Raw genomic sequence first — 23,117 nt, forward strand, 5'->3', positions numbered from 1 at the left:
CTGGTATGTGTTTCAGCCAAACCTGGCTTGTTGCACGGTCAGTAACCCAAGAAGGGGTAGGGGATGTTTCTCTTTCAAAAGCCACCTGCCTTTACATTGGATTAACTGATGATGAAATCAACTTTCATCAGAGGAAGGAGTGCTTTCCCAAGCTAATACTTTCCCTATCACTCTCTGAACAAGCCATTTCCTTTAGTTCTCCTTCTCCAGGGTTCCTTCTGAAGCCGTAGAGATAAAAGCACTTTCCGTCAATGTTTTTGCTGCTTCTGTAATGCTCTTAATTGTCTCCCATGTCTATTTTGGGACGCTAACATCTTACAAGCACAGCAGCAGCCTCCAGCAGATGGGGGAAATGCAGATGCACCAGCATTTCAACTAATCAGTTGTTTACCCTGCAATAAATAACACGCAGTTAAACACAAACTGTACCCTGCCCATTCCAGCACAAATGAACAAACATCCCTGTGACGTGACAGAAACGAAGCACACCCTTTCTGAGCCGCAGCAGAACCTCTCCAGATCCGGGAGTGCCGAGTCTGGGTTTGCTCTTGCAGGGGAGCCAGGCGGAGCTGGGGCTGTGCACCACTGGCAGAGCATCCCTGGGAGAGTACGTGGTGCCTGCCTGGGGCAAAGCCGGGGCTCTGGGCTGGACGTGGGACCCACTGGGTTCAGCTGGCTTGCCAGGGCAGAGCTGCACACCCAGCCTCCCCTGCACGCCCCCGTTTCGGCCATCCCTGCTGTTATTTAGCCAGGGTGCCTCTTTGCTCTGCATGACTGTATCCACGTCCTCTCCTTGGGTCCATCCTGGTTGACAGCTGCCCCTGCACAAACAGACTGATTCCCAAAGCCCTTCTTGATTTCAGGAGCTGTGATGTGTTCTAGAGCTGTGCTGTGACATTTTCTAATGACATTTTGACTCGGAAGGCAGCGGCAGCAGCTTCTGTTTGCATGAGACCAACTGCTCTGGTTTGCAAGGGAGAGAGGTTTAAACTTTTTCATTGCCCTTCTCCCAGGAAAGATACGGGTATTGAACCTGCCGCCCTCAGAGCTGGTTCTTCCCCTCCCTCCAAATTAAACACAAGGAGCTGAGATTTGAGTTGAGGAGCATGCTCCTCTACTACAGGGGAAATTGCCCTGGTAGGTCAGGTTCACAGCATGCTTTGAGCACATTTCTTTTATCTTGAGAGAGTTGGTTTTCCCCCCACGTTGCTTTGCTCATACGTGTGAGTCTCTAGGGAACCTCCCAGGAAACCAAAACCTTTGGGTGCAAGACTGGCCTTGCGTGGGGGGCTTGGGCAATACCCTGCATCACTCTGCATGTTCCCTGTCATGCTGGCACTGTGGTGGTTGCTCCTTGCTGCTGTGACCTGGTTTTCTCTTCCTCCTTTGCCCTGTCAGAACACATCAGAATTGGAGGGAGGTGGAGACGGCCACCAAAGTAGCATCAACCCCCTGCCGGACATCTCCCTGGTAAGACACTGCACCCTGCTGCTGCACCTTGGATGGGAGCTGGAGGCAAATCGGTGATAGCGAGTTTTGCCTCAGCTTCTGTAGCTCTTTGCTACATCACCTGCCTGTGGATGTCCCTGCAGTCACTGAAACAAATGAATCAGTCTGGTTAGGAAGGATTCTGGCTCTCTGAACAAGAGTAGCATCTGTGCAAACCAGAGCAAAAGTTGGGCAGTTTGTCTTCTAATCGTCCTCATTTGTGAGTCGTATTCTTATTGCCAATAAGGTCAGAAAGGTATTCCTACGGAAATGAGCTCATTTTGCCGTGGTCACTGTCAGAAGGCAGATGCAGGTGACTGTGAGCCTGGGGAAGTTCTCACAGCCGAGCACGGTGTCCTAAAGGCTTCTGTTCTTGGTCTGGCAGGATGATCTCTCCTCCTTCCCAGATGAACCACCCAACTTCAAGCCTCCGCCTCCTCCTTCGGCCTCTCAGATGCTGGACCCCTCTGCTGCCCAGCACAGGAACCCAGAGAAAGACAAGCCCAAGCGCCCTTCCTCCGAGTCCTCTCAGTCAGGCCTCTTTTTCGTGGCCCCCCGAAACCCCACGCCCCCTCCCAGCCACCCCGAGAAGGACACAGTCAGCATGACCTCCACTGCTACCACATCCACCGAGGAGTCTGCCCCCAGCGCTATCTACGCTACCATTTCCCCAGCCCTGCACAGCTCCAGGAGGCCAATGGATGCCCAGCTCGCCTTGGTCAGCCAACACCCCATCGGGCCCTTCCCGCGGGTCCAGTCGCCCACGAGGTTGAAGAGCCCACCCCCCGACGGCCCTGCAGCCGGTGGGCTTCAGAGCCCCCCTTCCCCATCCCCTCCTCCTCCCCCAGCCCACCCGGCCCCCCCTCCGCCGGAGAAGGGCAGCCCACAGGCCGTGGCCAACCAGCATTTCATCATGGTGGAGGTGCACCAACCCAACAGCGAGCCCGACGTCAATGAAGTGAGGCCCTTGCCCCAGGCCAGAGGTGGGTGTCATGTTAGCAGCCGCCGGGTGAAAAAAACCTTCTCTGGGGTTTACCTCGAGAGAAGAACGGGCGAAGAGCCACATCTGAAGGGTAGAGAGTGGGGGAGCTGGAAAAGGGAGAGCTGCATCAAGCTGCAGGTCCCTGCACAAGCAGTGGGCTTGGTTGCCAGGGAGGGACTGCGAGGGCAAACATCCTGATTTTGGTTCAAACTCCGAGTCAGGAGGGAAGGGTAAAAGCCGCAGAGCCTGGGTCGGTGTGGCAACATTTGGTAGCTGTGTGTTCATTTGGGTTTTTTTCCCCCTGAGGTGAATTTTCAATGGCAGAAAATCTAGGAAACATATAAAGCCCTTCGGTGTTAGCAGCAGTAGTGGTGTTAGTCTCTGAGACAAAGCTCTCAGCCCTGGGTTTTGGAAAACCTGCGAGGCCCAGGGCCAGGGCAGCCAGCTCCCCATCGCCATTCAGCACACTCTTCAACGCCTCCCTGGTTTTCCAGTGCAATTCAGACTGACCTTTGCTTAAAGCCTGAGCTCTGCCGGGTGGTGGTTGATTGCAACTTCTCTCTTGTGTGGGCTTCGCTGTGTTAGTTAATAAAATCTGCTTCCACTGGAGTTTTAAAAGAAAAAAAAAAAATAATTCTGGGGTTTTCCCATTAGCTCCAGATTTTGGAAAAAAAAAAAAAAAAAAAAGTCTGAGTGTGCTTGGGAGTCAGATTTATGCTAAACATATGCTGGGAAAAAGTGGAAGGGAGGGAGGAGCGTGCTGGGTTCCGGAGGTCCCTCGGCAAAGGGCTCTGGTCCAGCGGGAGTGGGAAGGGTGTTCCTGGCTCTCTGGGGGGGGCTGGGGGTACCCGCAGCACCCCCGAGCCCCTGTGAGTCCCCCCTTCCCCCGGAATGGCCCGTTTGCCTCCGTGGGACGCGATGCGAGTGGCATTGTCGCCCTCCTGCGGCACCGTCCTCCTGCTGCAATTAATTCCTTCGCCTCCGGGGAACGGCTGAGGGGCTGGGGTGCCTGGCTCTGCCCGGGGGGTGTCAGCAGTGTGACCCCCAACTCCCCCCAAGGCCCAGAGCCGAGTTCCCGGACCATCAGCCCTCTCTGCAGGTGCTGTCGTACCGTTGTTCCTGACGCTCATTTCCAGAGGCAGAGGCTTGATCAGAGTCTTCATCCTCGAAGGGGAGAAAGCTCCTACCTGGCAGCTCCTCTTTGCTCGGGTCTGTCCCCATCTCCTCCCAGACCCTGGTGCTGAGCATGGGCTGGCTCAAACTGGCCTGCAGCAGCATCCCTGAACTCACCACCCTCTCCCTCCGTCCCAGTTCAGGATCTGAGATGGATCCTGGACCTAGATTTGGGGCCGCTTGTTCCTTTGATGCTCCCTGTGCACAACTCTGCTCTTTTGGAGTGTGGGAACCCCTCTCTCAAGTCCAGGTCTAAATGCCAGGGAACCTGCCCAGCCCTGGGAGTGGGTGAGATGTCCTCCCTCCCACCCGCACGTGGCCCTGTGGGTTCTCGGCCGGCCGCAGAGCCGTGCTGCCCGACCTCTAACAGCCCTCGTCTCTCCCCAGCCTCCACGCTCTCCCAGCTGTCGGACAGCGGGCAGACCCTCAGCGAGGACAGCGGGGTGGACATCGGGGAGGTCGAGATGAGCGGCAAGGACAAGAGCCGGCAGCCGGTCCCTGGGAAAAGCCGAAGCCTCAAGGAGGCCACGAGGAGCGAGGGGGCAGCAGAAGGGGCCACTAAGCCGGTGAGGCTGGGTGCCCAGGGGCCTCGGGGTGCTGCCATCAGTGGGAGATGGGCACCCAGGGCTGCCAAGGGGCAGTGCTGCTCCCCACTGCCTTGTCCAGCCGTCTGCCAGTTCTGCTCCCTCCGCCTGTGGGCAGCAACCTCTCTTCTGTTTTTTGATGGGTTATTTGTCCTGTTTAATGAGCTGAGTCAGCTCGCTGGTGGGCTGAGCCGTGGGGAAGGGAGCCAGGAGCTGCTGAGAGGGGCACTGCAGGGCTGATTCACTCCGTCCTGGGTAAATCCAGTCCCTCCCAGCTCCAGCAAGCAGCTGTCTGGGACATGGCAGAGTTCCTGGCTCTGAAGGGACATCCGCAGTGTCCCATGAGTGAAGCCACCCGTCACCTAGAAGGGAAGGTGACATCAGGTATCAGGAGTAAATTGGAGGGTTTCTGGTGGTGGCAGGGTTGAGGGGTGTAGGCAGGCAGCGGGAGAGCCGCTCTGCTCCTCCCCAAGCCCTTCCAGACCTGCCCGCGGTTGGGATCTTGCCTGTCAGGGGTCAAGAGAGCAACTGCAGGCCGTGTGTCTGTCCCTCTCCCGTGGAAGCCTGTCGGGGGTGAACCTGCCTCCCATGGGGCCGCGGCCGGCAGACGGAGTCCGGCCTCCCTCGGCAGCGCTGCCCTCTCTCCCCGCAGCCGGGGCTGCTGGAGCCCACGTCGTGTCTGATCCGAGTGTCCAAGAGCGCACCGACCTTGGGGATCGCCATCGAGGGTGGAGCGAACACGCGGCAGCCGCTGCCCCGCATCGTCACCATCCAGGTAGGGCAGGCTGAGAATGGGGAGAACTCGATGCACGTCCCTTCCCTCTCCTCCCTGGACAGGCTCAGGAAAGCTCTTCAGCCACGGCCAGAGCACAGCGGCCGCCCTGCCCCAAGGCGGGGGGGGGGGGCGGATTTTGGAGGTGTGCTCTCCCCCTCCTGCAGCCCTGCCTCTCCCCAGACAGCAGAGGCGTCATTCTGCTGCGGGGAGGGTTGCTGAGGGTTGCATTCGTGTCCAGTGGATGATCCCACGCCATAAAGCACGTCCTGGGAGCCAGGGGTTTGCTGCAGACATTTCAGAGGGGGTCTGGGCAGTCCCAAAAGCTTGGCTGGTGTCTCCGGATGTCTGGAAACTCCCTTTTTCTGCTCAGATAGAGGATTGGCTAGGGGGCATGGTGGATGATGGCTCGGGGAACTGAGCCCTCGAGAGCTGTATGTCTCCCTGCACTGTTTCCCTTGCTGTTTACTTGGGGCAAAATTCAAGTTATTTACAGCAAAAGCAGACTGTGCCTTGGTTATTCTTGGCCATCCCAGCTGGTGCTCCGCTCCAGGAGCGAGCAGAAGGGAAGCCAAATTCATCCCCTCTTTTCAAAATGTGAAATGTTTCATTTCCACCACGTTCACCCTGACCCGGCAAATGCTTCGTGTGAACATGATGGAAATGAAGTATTTCCCATTTTCCCAAAACCGCCTGTATTTCATCCCTGGGTTGAGCCAGGGGAGTGGTGGGACCAGGAGCTGACCCCCTCTCTCCTGCAGCGCGGGGGTTCGGCACACAACTGCGGGAAGCTGAAGGTGGGCCACGTCATTTTGGAGGTGAACGGCACGGGGCTACGGGGCAAAGAGCATCGGGAAGCCGCTCGTATCATCGCTGAAGCCTTTAAGCTGAAGGAAAAGGACTACATCGATTTCTTGGTCACAGAATTCAACGTCGCCCTTTAGGAACCCGCATGGGTTTTGGGAGCGTGGCTTGGGACGGGGAACCCCCCCAACGGGGATGAAAGGCAGCGCCGAGGTGTGAAAGCAGCATCCCACCACACAGAGCCCTTGCCCGCTGTGCCACCCCACACACGCAGCCACCCCCCAGCTTGTCCCCCAATGTCCCTTCACCCACCGCAGACTCTCCATGCCTGGGTAGGGCAGGCTGAGAACGGGCAGAAATCAGTGCACATCCCTTAAAGTCTCCATCCCTGTCCTCTGGGGTGGAGGGGGGGCGGGGGGGGGGGGGCTGCCCTTCAGGAACACCCTCTCCCCCTCAACCAGGCTGGGGACGGGGCAGGAGGGCGGCAGAGGTCTGGGTGTCCCCCGTGTCATTCGAGTGCCACACGCGGAGCGAGGTGGGCCCGTGGCTCAGGCTGGAGGGTTTTTGGGGGCGGTCGCTGCTCCCTCGGGTGCTCGCCCCCAAACCCAGGCGGGTGGCACGGGTGGGGATACAGGGAGAGCAACCGGAGGCCTTGTAAATTGCTGGCAGCGTCGTCGTATGTATATATACAGAGCTTGTGCTTTTAATTTTTCAATAAATCTATCAGGTTAGAAAAAGGCTGGGTTTGGAGCGGGGGGGGGGGGGCGGGGGGGGGGGGGGGGGGGGTGGGTGTGTTTTCTTCGGGACCGGAAGATGGGCGGCAGGACGGTGAGGGGCAGGGGTGCCTACAGGGCACCCCGGCACAGGCCGGGCGCGGGGGTGTGCGGTGGCGATGGGCAAAGCGGACACAGACCCCACCCCGGACCCCCTGAATCCGGCCCGGGACCCGTCCCCCAGCCCCGCCCGGGCACGGGGCAGCCCCGGCCCCAGCAGGGGGGGCCCGCGCTGCATAAATTATGACAATGAGACACTCCCCCCCCCCGTTCACCGCGGTTCTGATTGGCCGTTCGCGGCGGGCTATGCAAATGTCAGGAGAGGCGGGGTTTATGCTAACGAACTCCCTGCGGGCAGCGCGGCGGCCCGCGCGGATTGGCGGGAAGCCGCAGGGATGCTAATGAGGGTGTAGGCCACGCCCCCCCCGCCGCCGCCGCCGCCGGCGGGCCGCGCTATTGTCCGGCGGGGCCGGGCCGAGAGGAGGCGGCGGCGGCGGCGGCGACTGGGCCGGGGCCGGGGCCGGGGCCGGGGCCGGGGCCGGGCGAGGAGGGGCCGGCCGAGCCCTCCCTGCAGGTGAGCAGCCGCGGGGCAGCTTGTTGCATGCGCGGGGGGGGGGGGATGCCCCTCCAGATGTGCCCTTCCAGATGTGCGCGCACAGCACCCACCCCCCCACAGCTGTGCCCCGGGGCTGGGAAGGAGGAGGCCTGAGGGCACCGCTGGATGCACAGCTGGGGGGGCCCGCGGGGCCGGCCCCATCCCGGGGGCCGCATCCAGCACCCCCCCGGCTCTGCTCAGCTCGGCTGCGGCGCGGCTGGCTCGCAGCTGGGATCCAGTTGGGGTCTCTGGGTGTTGGGGGGGGGGGGGGGGTGACCCCCAGCTGGGGTCTCTGCGGCCGGGGAGATGCGCCGGGAGGATGCGGGACGCTCCCCACTGCGCCGCATCTCACCCACACGTGTCCTGCCCGCGCCGCAAGGAGCCTTCGTGACCGTGGGGAAACTTGTCATAACTTTTATTATTCCGGTGCTTCCTCCCCCGGCCGGGGCCGAATCTTGCGCGTGGGCGGCGTGGCCGGATTTCGGAAGGGTTTCCGAGGGCACACGAAGCCAAGGCGCGGAGGCCGTGGGGTGCGGAGGCCGTGGGGTGCGGAGGCCGTGGGGCGCGGAGGCCGTGGCACTGCCGGCGGCCCCTCCGAGGAAGTTGCAAGGGCTGCCTTCAGCTTCAGTTCCTTGTTTCAGTTAAAGCACAGCTGTGTTCCTTTAACGGCAGTGGGTGCCGGCCGGGTGCCGTGGGTTTCCTTTGCTCTGCAGCACCCTTCCGACACGGTCCAGGCAGGGGTGTTTTAAGGGCTCCTCGGCGAGCGCAAGCGGTTGATGCGCTGTTTACCCAAACCCAGCCTGTTGCTGCGTAACCCCACCACGTGCTCCCGTGTCCCCTCTCGTGTCCCCCCGCCACCTCCTCCTGCCCTGCGCTAATCGGGGATCTCTGTGCCCCCGGCTCTGCCGCGGCAGCAGCTCTCTCCAGGCGGGGATTAAGGCCGCCCTTCACGGGCATTACAGCTCACCCTGGCTCCCATGGGTATGTCGGGGTTCAGCCCCAGGGTGTACCCCTGCAGCTTTCCAGGATGGGCCCTGGGGATGACGCCGTCCCCAGGGAGGACAGGGCCCTGCGGAGGGGACAGGAGGGTTTGTGTGCTGGGGAGGAGGCAGGAAAGCGGCCGCGGGAGCAGCTCCGTGTCCTGGTGTGGGACTTTGCTTCAGTGCAAGTGATGGAGGGATGCCATTTCCACAGGGTTTTGGTACCTCTCCATGGGGACATGGCCCCTCCAGGCAGAGAAACTGGGACACACACACACACACACACACATGGCCTTTAGAGCGATGGTGTAGTTACAGGTGTGTGTGTGCTTTCAGAGGACGAGGAGGGCTTGTCAGGCAATCCCTCGCTGCGATGGTTTCTCCCTTGTTTTAATGGGAAATAGTGCAAGCTAAGAAAGAAGCGTTTCCGCTTCTCTGCCCTCTTTCATGCTCATCAAACAGGACTCTGTGGGCTTTAAAAAATGGTTTATAAACCAGGAATTCCTCCCTCCTGGTGTGCAGATGCCCCTTGCCAAATTTCAGCCCGAGGCCATTCTTCTGGCCTCCTTCAAACCCACCAGAAGAGAGGGTTTGGATGGCAGCGCTGACGTGCTGCTCCTGCCGGGGCCTCAGGCAAAAAGGCGGGCTGGGGAGGGGAAGGGGAGCGTGTGGAGGCTGCGAGAGACCCACACACCCAAAAACCAGCCCCCCCCCAGCCCATCCCTGCAAGTTGCCGGGACCAGACACCAGCTCCTGCTCGCTTTTAACCTCTTTTTTTAGACACTCGAGCAGAAAAATGTCAATTTTTATGCAGTGCCTGCATGGGCAGTAGCCTGCCTGCAGAGCCCTGGGCTGCAGAGCTTTTTAGCCAAAAAACCTGGGGTCGGAAGTGCCCCGCTGCAGGAGGGGTAGGTCCCCGTGGGGATGCGGGTGCTTGGCACCTCTGGGAGATCGGGTGCTCTCTGGAGCTGAGTCTGGTGGTTTAGGAAGATAAAATATCTATCCCTTACCTGGTTAAAGCCCCTCTGTGTTCCAGCTGGGCACGTGCATGAGCACGTGCTGGAGTGCAGGGGGTCTTTAGCACTCCTCCCAGACAAGGGATAGGTATTTTATTTTGAGGCAGAGGGAAGGTTATTCCCCATTGCTCAGGGGACGCTGCCTTTGCACCACGGGGATGGAGGTGGGGGGGTACAGCCCCCCCAGCCCACCTGCTCTGCCCAGGGTTGACAAGGCAGCAAAGGCAGAGTGACAGCAGCGCTGTCGTCGTCGTCGTCGTCCCCCCCCCCCCCCCCCGCCCATGTCACCGAGAGAGCCCTGGGGCAGAGGAGGCAGCATCTCCTCCACTGTCACCACTGATAAACCCGGGATGGGCGACGGGACCGCACGCTGCTTCCTGGTGACCTTGACGGTGCTGCTCTTCCTCTGCCTCACACGTGCAATGAGCTGGGCGGTCTCAGCCTTGCACCTCTGTCTGTCCCACGGGGGGTTGCAGGGCAGGGAGCGGGGCAAGGACAGGATCGCTGTGGCGGAGGGTGAAGCTGCCGGCGGAGGGGATCGGAGATTAGGAGCTGAGGGCAGGGACAGGCAGTGGCAACCCCTCCTGCCTGCATGACTGCCCTGAGCGTCCCCTCCCTTGTCTGAGCACCTCTAACCCCAAGGCACAATTCAGGACAGCCCTGGCTGAGAGGTGGAGGGCAAGAGAGGGGCTGAGGGTCTCAGGCAGAGCAGAGTATATTTTCTAGCTAAGGCTTTTAAGGTTCTTTTTAGCTCTTTCTCTGATTACCCTGTTGCAAAATCCTGGCTTTCAAAGAGCGAGATTAAAAAAAAATGTATATATGTATACTCACACACACACACACACTTGGGATTGTTTGCATTTTCTTTGTGGTTCCTGAGTACATAGCCACATCATTTTTCAAGCTTTGCTGTGCTACCATAACAGCGAGCAACTCGCTTAAAGGGGAAAAAAATCCAAGATTTTTCTCTCTTACCACCATAACTGTTGATGAAGGGTCTTTCTGGGAACGCGATGAATGTGGTTGGATTTGCAGGCAGATCCTGCAGCCTGTGGCTGCTGTGGGCAGTGCAGCCCAGGGAGCCGCTGCTTAGAAACGGGGTGATGGCCGATGGCGTGTGAGTTAGGCAGGATCCAGGCCCCAGCTTCCCAAAATTGGGCAGGAAACATTTTAACCCTCTTTGCCCCGAGACAACAGGACCCACAGGCTCCCCCTGGGGGACCCACACCCCCCTGGGGCTGGTGTTTGGGGCTCCTCATCTCTTGGGGATGCTACAGGGCTCGAGGCAGGTTGGGGGGCACTTTGGTGTGCCACTTGTCCGGGTCAGGATGCAGGGAAGGGCTCGGGGTTGGAAATAGCCCACCTCGGAGAGGGGCTGAAGCCAAAATCACTCTTTATCTGCGCTGGGAAGCTGCAGAGCCTGAAGCATCCCATGGGCAACCCCATCCTCCATGGTAACAGCACCCCGGAGGCAGGAGAAGCTTTGGAGCATCTCCAGGTGCAGCAAGTGGAGTTGCCCGGCCATTGTACAGGGAAAAACCTCCTGCAAAGTCCCCCGGAGGTTTGCAAAACCCTAAGGGATGGTTTGGCGTTTGCTTCAGGTTTGCTCCCTGCCTGCAAAGCCCCAGAGATGAAGGCAGGGCTGGGAGCGTGCTGCTGCCGGTGCAGGGATGATGCCTGAGGACCTTGATGCCGGGTGGCACCAGAAAATAACCCCAAACCCCTCATTAACAGCAGGATTTAAGCCAGGGAATTTGCAGATCTGAGAATTTGGAGTGAGTTAGAGGACTTTTCCCGGAGCATGTGGGTGCAATAGGTTTGCTGCTCGTCACTGCCATCCCCGAGCCAGCAGCACCCTGAAATCATCACAGCACCCTCGGGCTAAATGCAGCCACCCCAGGGATCTTGTGGTGGCTTCATTAGCAGCCAGGATCTTGCGCAAGCTCTCCTCCTAGTACTGCTAATTACACAGTAACAAGCCAGATTAATTGTCTGCCTGTAAATATGCCAGGACGCACTGGGGTGCCTGGTTACCGCCGGGGTGTTCCAAGGGTCACGAGCAGCATCTTGGGGCAGGGGCCAGGTGGCTTTGCCCATATCCTGGATTTCCAAGGAGAGGTTCCATCTGCCTGAATTTTGGGGCTGCTTGGCCTCCCGAAAGACTCCCGACGTCTTGGAGGCTGCAGGTCCCAGGGATATCCCCCACCATCACCCCATTTTGCTCCAAATCGGATTAAAAATTAAAGGTTTTGATGAAAAGCGACGTGGGAGGAGGGTTTGGTCCCCACCGCGCAGGGCCTGATGGGGTTAAAAAATTTGCGGCCGCCTGCAAACTTGCAGGAAGCACCCGAGCATCGTTTCCTACTTCTGCAAAAGCCCGGCTGGCCCGCAGGCACGGGAAGGTTTTGGGGTGCTCGGGGGGATGCTGCTTTGGGGACGCCCAGCGGGGTCACGGTGATGGGGATGTCCCAGGGATGCTGGTACGGGGTGAGTGTACCCCGCACGGGGCCGGTTGCTCCCCCCTGCTCAGCGTTGGGTTGGGGGGATGCTGCGGGGCAGCCGCCGGTGATGCTGGCGTGGTGCTCGGTCCCAGCCACCGGCACGTGGGCAGCTGCCGCCTCCAGCACCCCGTGGCCAAAATTGGGTTGCGGGGTGGGGCTCAGATCTCACCAAGGGGACGTTGCTGGGAAAACCCCGGGGCCTTTCTTGCTACCCGCCTCGCGGTTGGGTTTTCGGCATCCGGCATCTCTCGAGCTGCTGCTGAGGCTCTGGGGACCCCAGCACACCGAGCAGGGGGGCAAGGGCGAGCACCTGCTTTTAGGTCATTGGTGCAGTGAGTGTGCCAGGCCTCTGCTGTGATCTCTCTTTCACTCAGCTCCCGAGAGCTGGAGGGGCCTTGGGGTGCTCCCGCCTCCCCCGGCGCTGTCCCGTGCCACGATGGCACTGCTGACAGTCCCCAAGCTGTGGCTGCCTGGCTGGCGTGACGAGCACGTGGTCTGGGTGTCCCCTGGTGCCCACCCCACTGGGGGAAAAGCCTTTTGGGGTGGCCCTGGGGGGCTCCTTCCCCACGGGGAGCTCAGGGGACTGTTGTGGCCATGGGAGGTGCCACAGCTCCAGCTCCACAGGGTGGGGGGGGAGGCTGGCCTGAGGGTGGGGGGGTTGCTCTTGTCCCCAGGGTCTGGGGGACAAGAGAAGCCCTGGTAGCGGGGCGAGGGGGGTGGGGGGACACCTTGAACGGAACCCACTGTGTCCCGCTGAGCATCCCTCCCTCTCCCTCGCCCCCCCCGCCAGGACGCGGCGGCGATGATGTGACCTACATTCGTGGCAAGGAGGTCCCCAGCCTGCCGTCATGAAGCGGCACAAGTGACGGGGACGCCGTGCCCGCGGGCCATGGCCAGCCCGGCACCATGGCTGCGCTGGACACAAACAGAGCTGACGCGCTGGGAGGGAGAGGAGGAGGAGGAGGAGGGGGAGGAGGAGGAGGAAGAAGACGACTTTGAAAGGCGGATGGACAAGGATGGGGTCATCGGCCTGGGGGAGGATGCTGGGAGCCCACCATGGGGTGAGTCGTCCCCCCCCCGCTGTCCAGAGACCCTTATGGGAGGGTCCCGGGTGTCCCTGGAGCTGAAGGGGGGCTGCGAGGGGGCCGGGGGGCACCGGCTGGCTGGCAGCAGCCCTGAGGCACTGGTGTTTTGCAGGTGACAGCGGGGACCTGGAGGAGGGGTCCGCGGTGGAGGAGGGTCCCTGGTGCCCACGGCAGGACCTGGTGGAGGAGGATGAGGAGCGGGGCAGCTCCGGGGGGGACGAGGGGCCCTGGGGGGCAGAGAGCGATGGGGAGCCCTACCCTGAGCTCTCCTACGAGGGTCAGTGGGGCTCGGGGTCCAGCGGCAGCCCCGAGGCGTTGCGGGATGGCCGGGCTCTCCGCCAGCCCCGCGGCTGCAGCACAGACGGTGGTGACACCTCAGGGCTGTCGGACGCCAGCCCTGGCCCCGCCACCCCGTCCTGCCAGCACCGGGGCTGGGGCACAACTGGGGGCACTGGAGGGGGGCACAGGCAGGGCTGGACCCCGAGCCGGAGCCTCCTCCTGCACCTCTCCACCGATGACCTCTGCGACGCCACCAGCGTCCAGCCTGTCCCCGAGCCCCAGCTGGCTGGGATGGGACGTGCCCCCCCTGCGCCCCAGCTGCAATACAGGTCTCAGGTGCCCAAGAAAGGGGCGCCCACGGTGCCGCCCCCCAAACCCGGCCAGCAGCTGCGGTCCCTGTGCCCCCGGCAGCGGCACACAGGTGGCAAGGAGGAGAGGGGTCCCTCGGGAAAAGGGACCAGCGCGGCCAGTGGCACCCAGTACGGCCGAGGGCGGCTCAACCACCCCCTGCCCGACCTCTCCAAGGTGGAGGCGCGGGTGAAGTTTGACCAGAGCTACCGGCCGCCGCGGGGCCGAGCCCTGCCCGCCCACCCCAGTGCCCCGGGCGGCCCCGTGGGCTTCAAATCCCCGGCTGAAATCGTCCGGGAGGTGCTGCTGAGCAGCGGGGAGGGGGTCCCCCCGCAGCCCCCCACCACCCCTGGGCTGCCGCAGGAGTTCAGGTCGCCCAGGCAAGCCACCCAGCTGGTGCAGCAGCTCCAGGTAACGCCCGGCTCCCCCCAGTTCAGCCAGAGAAGCCTTACTGGGAGGGTCTCCGGGGCGGGGGGGGACCGGGGGGGGGGGGAGGGGGTGCAGGTGTCACCCCAGCCCCATGAGCCGGCCCTGGGTGTTGGTCACCTCTCCCCCATCCTGCGTGGGGGCTGGTGAGGAGGGAAGGACCAGGCAGGGATGTGGGCAGTGCTCAGGGCTGGAGGCAGGGATGTTCGTGTCCATTGTCATCCCCCCCCCCCCCCCCCCCCCGATGCTTGTCACCCCCAGGATGCATGTCCCCTGGGGTCCCCTCCTGTCCCCTGAGAAGAGAGGGAAGCCTTCCTGCACACAGAGAAACAGGGGCCACATCTGCACCTGATGAGCCGAGTGCTTTGGGGGGGTGGGTTTCTGCACCCCAAGGTGTCCCCCACCCATGGGACACCACCCCACCCCGCCCCCCCCTTGTCACCCCCACCCAGGGATGTCTCCCTCCTTGCCACATCCCCACCCACCCCTCGGGCATCCTCCAAGCCCCCCGTCCCCGCTCCGGGTGCTGTCACCCACTGGGTGCCCCCTCCCCGCAGGACGACTACCACAAGCTGCTGACGAAGTACGCCGAGGCCGAAAACACCATCGACCAACTGCGCCTGGGTGCCAGGGTGGGTGCTGGGGGCGCTGGGATGGCTGGGGGGGGGGGGCTCCCCGCTCTGCTTCCCCCTCCCCGGGGTTATACAAGGTGTCTTCCTCCCCCCAGCCCCCCCCTGCTCTTCCTCCTTCTGCGGAGCGGTGGTTGAGCAAGCCCAGCCCAGGGAGGGGGGGGGGGGGGGGTTGAAGCTGCCACAGAGCCCACAGCAAAAGTGGGGGCTGCTGTGCCCCCCCCCCCTTGCCTGGCAGGCACCCCTCCGTGCCAGGAAGGTGATGGAGCCAAAAGGGCTCTGAAATGGCGGGGTGGGGGGTGGCTGCAGGGCCCGTCCCTGAAATGGCAGGACAGCAGGCAGAAGCACGTCCCCGTGTCACCCGTGCCACCCCCCGCCCTGCCCCACTGTGCGGGTGGGGAAACTGAGGCAGGGCTGGTGTCTGGCTGTGCCCCCCCCACCACCACCTTTTCCCCCACCAGCCTGCTGTCCCCGTGGGAACGGCTGCTCCAGGGTGCCAGGGGGGATGGTGGGGGGAGCCCGGCCGGGTGGGCAGTGGGGCAGGGTGGGTGCCCGAATCCCCTCTCCCCACCCCCAGGTGAGCCTGTACGCCGACCCGCCGCCGCCCAGCCGCAGCCTCGCCGTGGGCACCGTGGGCACCGTGGGCACCGTGGGCCGGGGCTGCCGGGTGATGGCCCTCAGCATCCCACAGGCCCGGACGGCGGCTCTCAGCGCGGCCCCGGCCCCCCCATGCTCACCGGGTGCAGGTGGGTTGAAAAGCGTTTCCCTGTCCTGCTCATCACCCTCCCACTCTGTTTTGTTTGGTTTTTTTTTTTTTTTTCAGGGGGGGGGGCGTTCAGCCCCATACCCACAGCTTCCCCATGGTGTGGGGGACCAGTGCTGGGTGGCGGGGGGGGGTGGTATGTCCCCAACATCACCTTGTCCTCGTCTTTTCTTGCAGCTCCAGGACCACCCGAGCCGGGGGGGTCACCCCAACAGCCTTCCCCGCCTCCACCCGCGGGGGGCTGCCCGGGGACCCAGCTGACACAGACACTGGCGGGACAGACCCACAAGCTGCGGGCACAGGCAAGCCCCGGGGGGAAAAAAGGACACGCGGGGTGTGTGTGTGGGGGGGGGGGCTGCGGTGGTGGGGGGCGCTGCAGCAAGGCTGGGCTCAGCCCTTGCTCTCCTGGCCAGGTGGAAACCTTCGAAGGCTGGATGCAAGCGGGGGACCCCGCGCCCCGGGAGCAGCTCTGGGTGAGTCAGCCCCATCCCGGTACCCCATCCCGGGGTGGGGGGTGGGGGTGGCAGGGTCGGGGGGGGGGTGGCGGGGGCCAAGCTGGCAGGCTCAGCCATCACCGCTGTTGTGCCACAGAGGTTTAGGAAGCTGAAGGAGGCGCAGGATGCGCTGGAGCGGGCGTACCTGCGGGCCCGGCAGCAGCACCCAGGGGCTTTGGGGGAGTTTGACCCCGAACGGTGAGTGCTTGACCCCCCCGCACTGCGCCCTCCCCGCCGCCTGAGCCCCGGACCCGTACGCCGGGTTTGGCGTCTCCCCGGCGCTGACGGCTGCTGTCTTGCAGCGCGGTGGAAGGGGAGATTTTCCAGCTGGGGCTGCGCCTGGAGGAGCTGAAGGAGCGGTTGGAGCCCAGGGCCAGGCGGCAGCTCCCCCCGCAGCACCCAGCCCAGCCCCGCTCCCCTCCAGCCCCTTCCTCGCCACCGCCCGCCCGCTCCCCACACCCTGAGGTGAGCGCATGGGGCCGGGGGGGGGTGCAAAGATGTTGGGGTCGGGGCACCCTCCTGCGGGAGTCGTGCTTCTCCAACCCCACTTTTTCCATGCCCCGCAGAGCCCTGTGCTGATGGAGGGCCCCCAGGGGACAGTGGGGGACAGTGAGGAGGCGACGGGGAGGTTGCCCCGGCCCCTCTGGCACAAGCAGCTCCGAGTGGAGGAGGATTTTGGTGACCTGCTGGAGCAGTGAGTGTCCTCGCGGCAGGAAGGGGGGGGATGCGGGCAGGGAGCAGCTCCCCAAAACCACCAACTCCTGCCTGCGGGTTCCCCCCAGGTACAACCACTTCAAGTCCTTGCCGGAGTCACTGAGCCTGGAGCAGCTGAGCCTGGCAGAGAGCGGGTCCCAAGAGGAGGCGGATGGACCTGCAGCAGAGGACAGTGGCCCCAGCAAGGTCCCCTCCAGGACACAGTCACTAGAGGAAGGGACTGACCTCGAGACCTCCCCCTTGTAAGTGTCGTGGGAAAACAGGCAGGGCAAGCGAGAGGTTTTACATCAGGTCTTGGGTTTTTACATCACTGGCATTGATAGGCTTCAGAGTTAACAGCCTCCACGGGAGAGCTGGCTGCACCAGGGCATTTCCCCACATTTGGGGTTGCTCTGCCCCATCGGTCATGCTCCGTCCTTTCCCTGCAGGCACCCCCCAGAGAGAAGAGCCGCGCCGCTGCCCCCCAGGGAGTCCCCATGGCCAGAGGGGCCACAGGGCCACCTGTCCCCCACCACCACTGAGAAGCCACCGGCCACAGCCAAGCCCCTCCTGGGACTCCCTGGGCCACCACGGGGGCCCCTGTCCCCTCAGGGCAGCAGGGTGGGCAGCGCTGCTGCCCAGCCCCGGCCCCGCAAGGCAAGTCCCCTGGGACTGGGGGTCCCCACTTGTCAACACCCCCAGAACCCTGTTGGGGGGTCCCTGGGGGTGCTCAGCACCAACCCTGCTCTCTTCGACGCGTCTGTAGGAGCAGCGGATTGTGTCACCGGAGACAGACAGCGGCTTCGTGGGCTCGGAGGCCAGCAGGGTGTCCCCCCCCGTACACACCCCCGAGCACCGGCCCCCCGGCACCGGGTACATCCCTCGCCCCGGGGAGGGGATTCAGGGACATGGGCTGTCGGCTCTGTCTGGGGGGATTTGGGACATCGAAGGGGAGTGGGATGATAGGGAGAGGCGGTGAGGGTGTGGGGAGCAGGGCGGGGGTGCTGGGGGGGGGTTGGAGTTGGGCGAGGTGGCCCATGGCAATCAGAGAAGCTGCCTGCGTGACCTGTCCCATCCCCAGGACCCCCGGCTCACTGGGACTCTCCATCCCCGTCCCCACCACCCTCCGTCCTCCGCGGAAGAGAGAGGTGACCCCACTTCCCTCCGAGACGGCGCCGATGGGCATCTACCCTGGAGGCAGGCAGGGCGGCACGGGGGGGCCCCGCCTGCCCCCCTGCACCCCCTCGCAGAGCGGCTCCCCCCGCCGCTGGGCCGGGAGCGCGGGCAGCGAGGGGGGACCCAACGGGGACAGCAGTGAGTAGGCAGCACTTTGGGGAGGGACATGTCCCTGGGGAGAGAGATCTGGGGGGGGGCCCTGCGGGTGGAAGAGGCTCTGGTTTATGGTGTTTCCCCAAACCCCCTTGGGGTGCTGGGTTGGGGGTGCCTCCCGCCTGCTGACTCTGCTCTCCTGGGTCTCTCCTGGGGCAGGGGGGGACACCCCCCCATGTCCCACCTTGCCAACCTCACCGTATCCCCCCCTCCCCTCAGCTCACACGGACTCCGAGGTGGAAGGCAGGAGTTGTGCCAGCGCCAGCGGCTGCCCCCCCGCCACGGCCAGGGGCCCAGCCAGCCCCCCACCGTCCCCTGAAACACCGTCCCCCACCACCCTGTCCCCCGATCTGCTGTCCCTCAACCTGGCTCGCTGCGACCTGCTGGGCTCCCGTCTGGAGCGTGAGTGAGTGTCTGGGTACCCCCCTCCCAAACTGGGACAAACCCCCTCCCTGGGTGCCACAGGGACCTCACCAAGCAAAGTCCCCACAGGCAGCAGCAGGTTTTCTCTTGGAGAGGCGGGACCTAGCTGGGGCTGAGCCCTACAAACTCGTGACACGCGTGGGCTGGCTGAGCGTGGACCCCAGCCCAGAGAACCCCCCCAGGCTTGGTTTTGGGGAACATCACAGCATGAGCTACCGGGTCCTGACCGGTTGGGGATGGGGGGACAGGCACAGGGCCCGGGGAGGACGGGGCTGCCCCTCACCGTGGCATCTGTCCTGTGGCAGCCAGGCCATCCGGGTGCTGCGGGACGAGGTGTGGCGGCTGCGGCGGAGGCTGGAGGAGAGCCTGCGCCGCTCCCGCAGCTATCCCGAAGGAAAAGCCGCCCCCCGTGCGCCCCTGGCCGGGAGGCAACCGGTGGCCAACGGACCATCGTCCCCCGAGGACGCAGCACCCTCGGGGTAGGTGGCAGGAGGGATCTGGGGGGGGGTGTGGGGGGGTGGCAGGAGCCACCCCTGGTTGGGGCAGCGCTGTGTCCCGTGGGCGTGGGGGCACCCCCAGCCCCAGCCTGTGCCATTTTGCTGCGACTGGGGAGAGGTTGGGCTTGGGAATGGGGAGGGGGGACACTGGCAGCGTGGCTGCATCGGGGTGGTGGGTTGGGGGGGGGGTGTGATGACTGAGGGGGACACTGAGGAGTCAGCGGAGGGTGACGGTGGCTCTGTCCCCTCCGCAGGGAGCCGAGCCCCCCGGTGCGGGGTAGGGTGGCCCCCGGGGTCGCACCCACGAGGAGGGGGAGGTCGGCATCGCTGCCACGGGACAGGCCGGAGCTGGACCTCAGTAAGTGGGACCCCACCGGGGTGGGGACAGCGGGGACATGCTCCTCCCTGCACGCCACTTCCCCAAACAGGGTGCTGGGGGGGCGCTGAGGGGGACCTGGCAGGTCCCGGTGACCCCCCTGGGACCCAGCAGCGCTCAGCCCAGGGCCCGATCCCACCCCACTCCCCTCTTCTCCTCCTCCACCACAGCCTCCGAGTCGGACCCCTCGCCCACCAGACCCCCGGCCACCCCCTCCCCGCAGAAGAGCCCTGGGAGCCCCCCGGGCGTGGTGACATTGAGGGGACAATACACAGGTGGGTGCCAGCGGTGGTCGGTGCCGGAGGGCCGAGGGTGCCCGCCCCCGTGTCGGGGTCCCCGCTCACGCTGGGTTTTGGCAGGGACACGGTACCAGGCGGGGACACCACGCGTCGCCCCGGCACCCCGAGATGAGCCGGGCACCCCGGGGTGCCCCCGGTGCCGTGGGAGCCGGACACCGTCGGGTGAGTGGCCCCAGGAGCAGCCCCCCAGCCCCTTCTCTAACACCTGCTAACGGAGCTGCTAATGACTTTAATTCATTAACTACAGAGGCTCGGGGAGAGGGGGGATATGGGGCGCAGCCTGGGGGGTCTCCCCACTCCCCCCTGTCCTGGGGTTCCCTCCCCGCGCCCTGCCGCTGGCTGCGGCTGCCGAGGTCACTGGGGGCCTGTCCCCAGCCCTGTCCCTTCGCTGCAGGTGAACCTGGGCTGCTCCCGGGGAACAGCACACAGCCGGGCCGGGCTGTGTCCCCTGCTGCCTGCAACTGAGCTGGGTGCATGGCAGAGCGCTCCGCAGACCCCCCGCCCCGCCGTTTTAAAGAGCCCCCCCCCCCCTCCTTTACAAACTTCTCCCCTCCCTTTTGCAGCCCACTCACTTTTTGCACCACCCCCCAGCCCTTCTTTTGCAGACCATCCTTTTTAGACCCCCTCCCTTTTTGCAGACTCTCCTTTTGCAGCCCCCCCATTTGCAGCCGCCCCTGCAGGGACCCCCCCCCCCCCCCCCGCTCCCGTCCCAGCGGCTCCCCCAAACCTCTCTCCTCCTTCCAAGCCTCCCTTGCTTGCCCTGTGTGCTGGGGTGATCCCGGACACGCTCGCCCCTCTCTCCACAGCTGGCTCCCGGGTGGGCGATGCCATGGGGCAGCCCCAGCACAGCACCCCGAGGAGGACACGCTGCCCCACTTGCCGGGCACCCATGGGTGTCCCCACGCCCGGTGGCAAGGACGGAGCCACGCACGGTGGGTGACGGGGATGGGTGGCCCGTGCTCGTCCCACCTCGTCCCTGCGGGGGGGGCTGGGGTGGAGGGGGCAGGGAACAGACCCCCGGCACAGCGCTGGCACACTGCTTGGGGACAGAAGTGACAGCCAGCGGTGCCACCACCAGCTCCCCGCGGGCAGGGGTGTTTGCACCCAGCAGTGCCAGCCCGGTGTGGCACTGGGGCTCACCTGGGGGTGCCGCTTGCTGCACCCCCCGCCCCCCCGGGGGCATCTCATCCCCCCCCTGGGGGCAGCTGACTGCCTTCCTCCCCGCAGCAGAGCGTGGCCCCGGTGACACGTCCCCCCCAGGCTCCCACGTCGGTCCCCGAGCCGAGAAGCCAGAGCAGCCCGGACTTTGGTACTTGACAGCCAGCCCTGGTGCCACCGCTGCCATCGGCTGCCTTGCACCCGTCCCCCTCGTGCCTTACACCCCCTCCGTGCTGTAAGGATGCTGTGGCGGGGGGGGTCGGGGTGGGGGGGTCAGCATCTCCCTGGGGAGGAGGGTGAACCCAGGAGGGGCTGTGGCCACCCGAGGGACCCGCTGGTTTGCCCACGGAGCCCAGGCTGGGAGTGGGGTCGTGCAGCCCTCAGCTCCTTTTTGGGGGAAAGGGTGTGTGTGGGGGGGGTGTCTGTGTGGGGGTGAGCGCGGGGAGATGGGTGCTGGGGGTTGGGGATGGATGAGAAAAGGGAGAGGGATGAAAAATTAGGCAGCGTGGAGGCCCAGAGCCCTGGGGAGGCACAGCTCATGGAGCAAAGCCGAGCCCATGTCCCCTTCTTCTTCCCAGCTACTGCTCCCCGGCGGTACCTACCTCAGCCCCAGCCGTGGCCGGGGTCCCCCTCCAACACGCCGCGGGGCACCGGCGGGCCGAGCCCCCCCCCCGGCCGCACACCCCTGGCCACCACCGCTGCCTGACCCTGGCCCTGGATGAGTTGGAGGAGCTGAACCGGTCGCTGAGCCGGGCCGCGGCGGCTGCCCAGGGCGTGCGGGTCACCACCACCCGCATGAGCCGGGCGCTGGCTGCCGAGCTGAGCCGGGCGCGGGACCTGCGGGGCTCCTGCCTCTTCTGAGGGTCCTGACAGACCTTCCCGGCGCTGGCGGGGGGGCAAGGAGGGGGAGGACGGTCCCCCCCCCCCCCCCAACCCCGATCAGCAATCCCCGCACTGCTGGGTGCTCCCTGCCAGATCTGGGGGTGCCAGGGCTGGGGGGCATCTCCGCGGGATCCGGCACCAGCTCCCATCCCGCTTGTCCTAGAGCTCTCGCATCGCTTGTCCGGCTGTCTGTCCGTTTTCAGGACACACACCCCCTCCCCTCCAAGCTGCGGGAGTGGGGGGCAAAAGGTGGGCAGAGGTCTCCCTGGGGGTGCGAGCATGGCCCTGGCAGGAGGGCACCGTCCCCCAGGACCAACAGGGTGACCCGGTGCCCCCCCCCCCCCCAAGGCTGACACCACCCCGAGCTGAGCGCTTCTGGGGGTGCTCTGACTTTGTGTAGGTCCTACTGCAACCCAGGTGGAGCCCCCAGTGTTTACTTCCACACCTGCGTGGGCAGAAATACCCGCGATTCCCTGTTCAAGTCCTCTCCCAGACTTTGGGCGTCCTCGGGGGGCTCAGTGCCGGGGTTCAGCCCGTGTGCCCCCCCTCTGCCCTTGGCCTTGACCTGAGCCCAGCCCTCCCTGGGAAGGGAGCTCTTTTGGGAGTTTTCTGTGAATTTATTTTCTCAAAGGTAGCTAGTAAGCAGCTAAATCACTCTTTTAGGGTTGATCGATGGTATGTAACTTGTGTATGTATCTGTATGTATCTATATAGATACATATGGGTGGTCTGGTTTTAATTTCCAGCATAATCCTTAGGGCATTTTTGTGGGGTTTTTTGGCCATCTCTGGATGTGGCTGCCCACAGTGTCATCCAGGCAGAAAAAAAAAAAAAAAAAAAAAAAAAAAAAGAAGGATTTGGGGTTTTCCTCGAGATTCCCAGGGGATCTAGGCTGGTCGAGGAGAAATCACTCCATGAGTCTGAGGCAGGGGTAGGATCTGGCCCCGGGGGGGTCTGCAGAGCCCCTGTACCTCCGGGCTGGTTTTGTAAGGAGTTAATGCCTGTTTTTTCATGAAGTGGATGTGGTCGGAGCAGCCCTTGGCACAGTACCTCAGAGGTGGGTGCTCTGCACCCCACAAACCCTGGGGGGACCCTCCAGCACCCCTGTGGAACCTGTACCCTGTGCCCCCCGGGATGGGTCCAGCCAAACCCACCCCCCCCACACCCCCCATGCATCTCAGCCTGCAGTGCCCCTGGCCGTGTTTACGTGTAGGACCTACCTAAAGTGCCCGTGTCAAATTTATTTATTTTTGAATTTTTGTTGTACGAAGACCCACATTTGTGTGTGGGTGGTGGTGGTGGGGGGGGATCACTAACTCTCCTGGCGAGTTACTCAGGTCTAGAGCCTCCCCAAGCGCTTGCAAAGCCACTGAGCCTGGATCCTGCAACCCCGGGGGGGGGCACGGGGGGGACTGGCAATGGGGCTGCCCCTGACGCGGCCCTTTGGGGGGAGAGGGGTGGGCTGGGGGCATGTGGGGGGGATTTTAATGAGATTTCCGTGTCTCTGGGTGCATCTGCTCGTACCGGTGTCCCAAGCGAGCACTTGGAGCGTGCAGCTGTATTTAACTGTCCCAAATGCAAAAGCCAGGAGCAAAGATGATGGGTTTTTTCCGTATCTCCTATTTTGTAATGACCAGATGAGCCATTTGGATGATATTTTGTACTAAGATAATCGCCTATTTTTGAACGAAATAAACGTGGTTGGTTGGCTTGTGGGTTTTTCTTCCTTTTCAAAGCCATTTCTCCAGTGAGTTTTGGCGGCACCACA

The 23,117-nt window shown here is 63.6% G+C and overlaps 2 protein-coding genes across 8 annotated transcripts in view; both read left to right on the forward strand.

The window, feature by feature from the left end:
* WHRN (whirlin) overlaps window positions 1-6,540 on the forward strand; it is a 55,878-nt gene extending 49,338 nt beyond the window's left edge. For 3 of the 5 annotated variants that reach the window (XM_042786818.1, XM_042786819.1, XM_042786821.1), the window contains 5 exons: window positions 1,399-1,470; window positions 1,874-2,471; window positions 4,031-4,209; window positions 4,880-5,002; window positions 5,761-6,540. In XM_042786818.1, the coding sequence (XP_042642752.1) occupies window positions 1,399-1,470; window positions 1,874-2,471; window positions 4,031-4,209; window positions 4,880-5,002; window positions 5,761-5,943 (1,155 nt within the window). In that variant the 3' untranslated portion in view covers window positions 5,944-6,540. Of the gene's footprint in view, window positions 1-1,398; window positions 1,471-1,873; window positions 3,997-4,030; window positions 4,210-4,879; window positions 5,003-5,760 lie in introns of those variants that run through there. The other 2 variants (XM_042786820.1, XM_042786822.1) reach the window with 2 other exon arrangements.
* A 540-nt stretch (window positions 6,541-7,080) lies between these two features.
* Window positions 7,081-23,060, forward strand: AKNA (AT-hook transcription factor). Of its 3 annotated transcripts, none has more exons than XM_042786449.1 (22): window positions 7,081-7,150; window positions 12,459-12,729; window positions 12,866-13,791; window positions 14,364-14,438; window positions 15,013-15,181; window positions 15,376-15,500; window positions 15,612-15,671; window positions 15,790-15,890; window positions 15,995-16,157; window positions 16,259-16,386; window positions 16,475-16,648; window positions 16,835-17,042; window positions 17,152-17,258; window positions 17,467-17,699; window positions 17,934-18,120; window positions 18,443-18,616; window positions 18,889-18,992; window positions 19,181-19,285; window positions 19,370-19,471; window positions 20,116-20,241; window positions 20,537-20,702; window positions 21,046-23,060. In XM_042786449.1, exons 2-22 carry the CDS (start codon window positions 12,558-12,560, stop codon window positions 21,326-21,328), a joined length of 3,888 nt encoding a protein of 1,295 aa, XP_042642383.1. In that variant the 5' UTR covers window positions 7,081-7,150; window positions 12,459-12,557; the 3' UTR covers window positions 21,329-23,060. The 3 variants fall into 3 exon arrangements, with proteins under 3 accessions (XP_042642383.1, XP_042642384.1, XP_042642385.1); XM_042786450.1 differs by having other exon boundaries at window positions 20,540-20,702; XM_042786451.1 differs by lacking the exons at window positions 20,116-20,241; window positions 20,537-20,702; window positions 21,046-23,060 and having other exon boundaries at window positions 17,934-18,116.
* The last annotated feature ends 57 nt before the right edge of the window (window positions 23,061-23,117 follow it).

Source organism: Tyto alba, unplaced genomic scaffold, assembly GCF_018691265.1.
Source record: "Tyto alba isolate M040663 unplaced genomic scaffold, T.alba_DEE_v4.0 Super-Scaffold_11, whole genome shotgun sequence".
Taxonomy (NCBI): domain Eukaryota; kingdom Metazoa; phylum Chordata; class Aves; order Strigiformes; family Tytonidae; genus Tyto; species Tyto alba.

Coding starts and splice junctions, on each gene's coding strand:
- AKNA (XM_042786449.1), top strand. CDS start 12,558: ATGGCCAGCCCGGCACCATGGCTGCGCTGGACACAAACAGAGCTGACG. Junction 16,158..16,258: donor CCCGCTCCCCACACCCTGAG/GTGAGCGCATGG, acceptor CATGCCCCGCAG/AGCCCTGTGCTGATGGAGGG. Junction 18,617..18,888: donor GAGGACGCAGCACCCTCGGG/GTAGGTGGCAGG, acceptor TCCCCTCCGCAG/GGAGCCGAGCCCCCCGGTGC.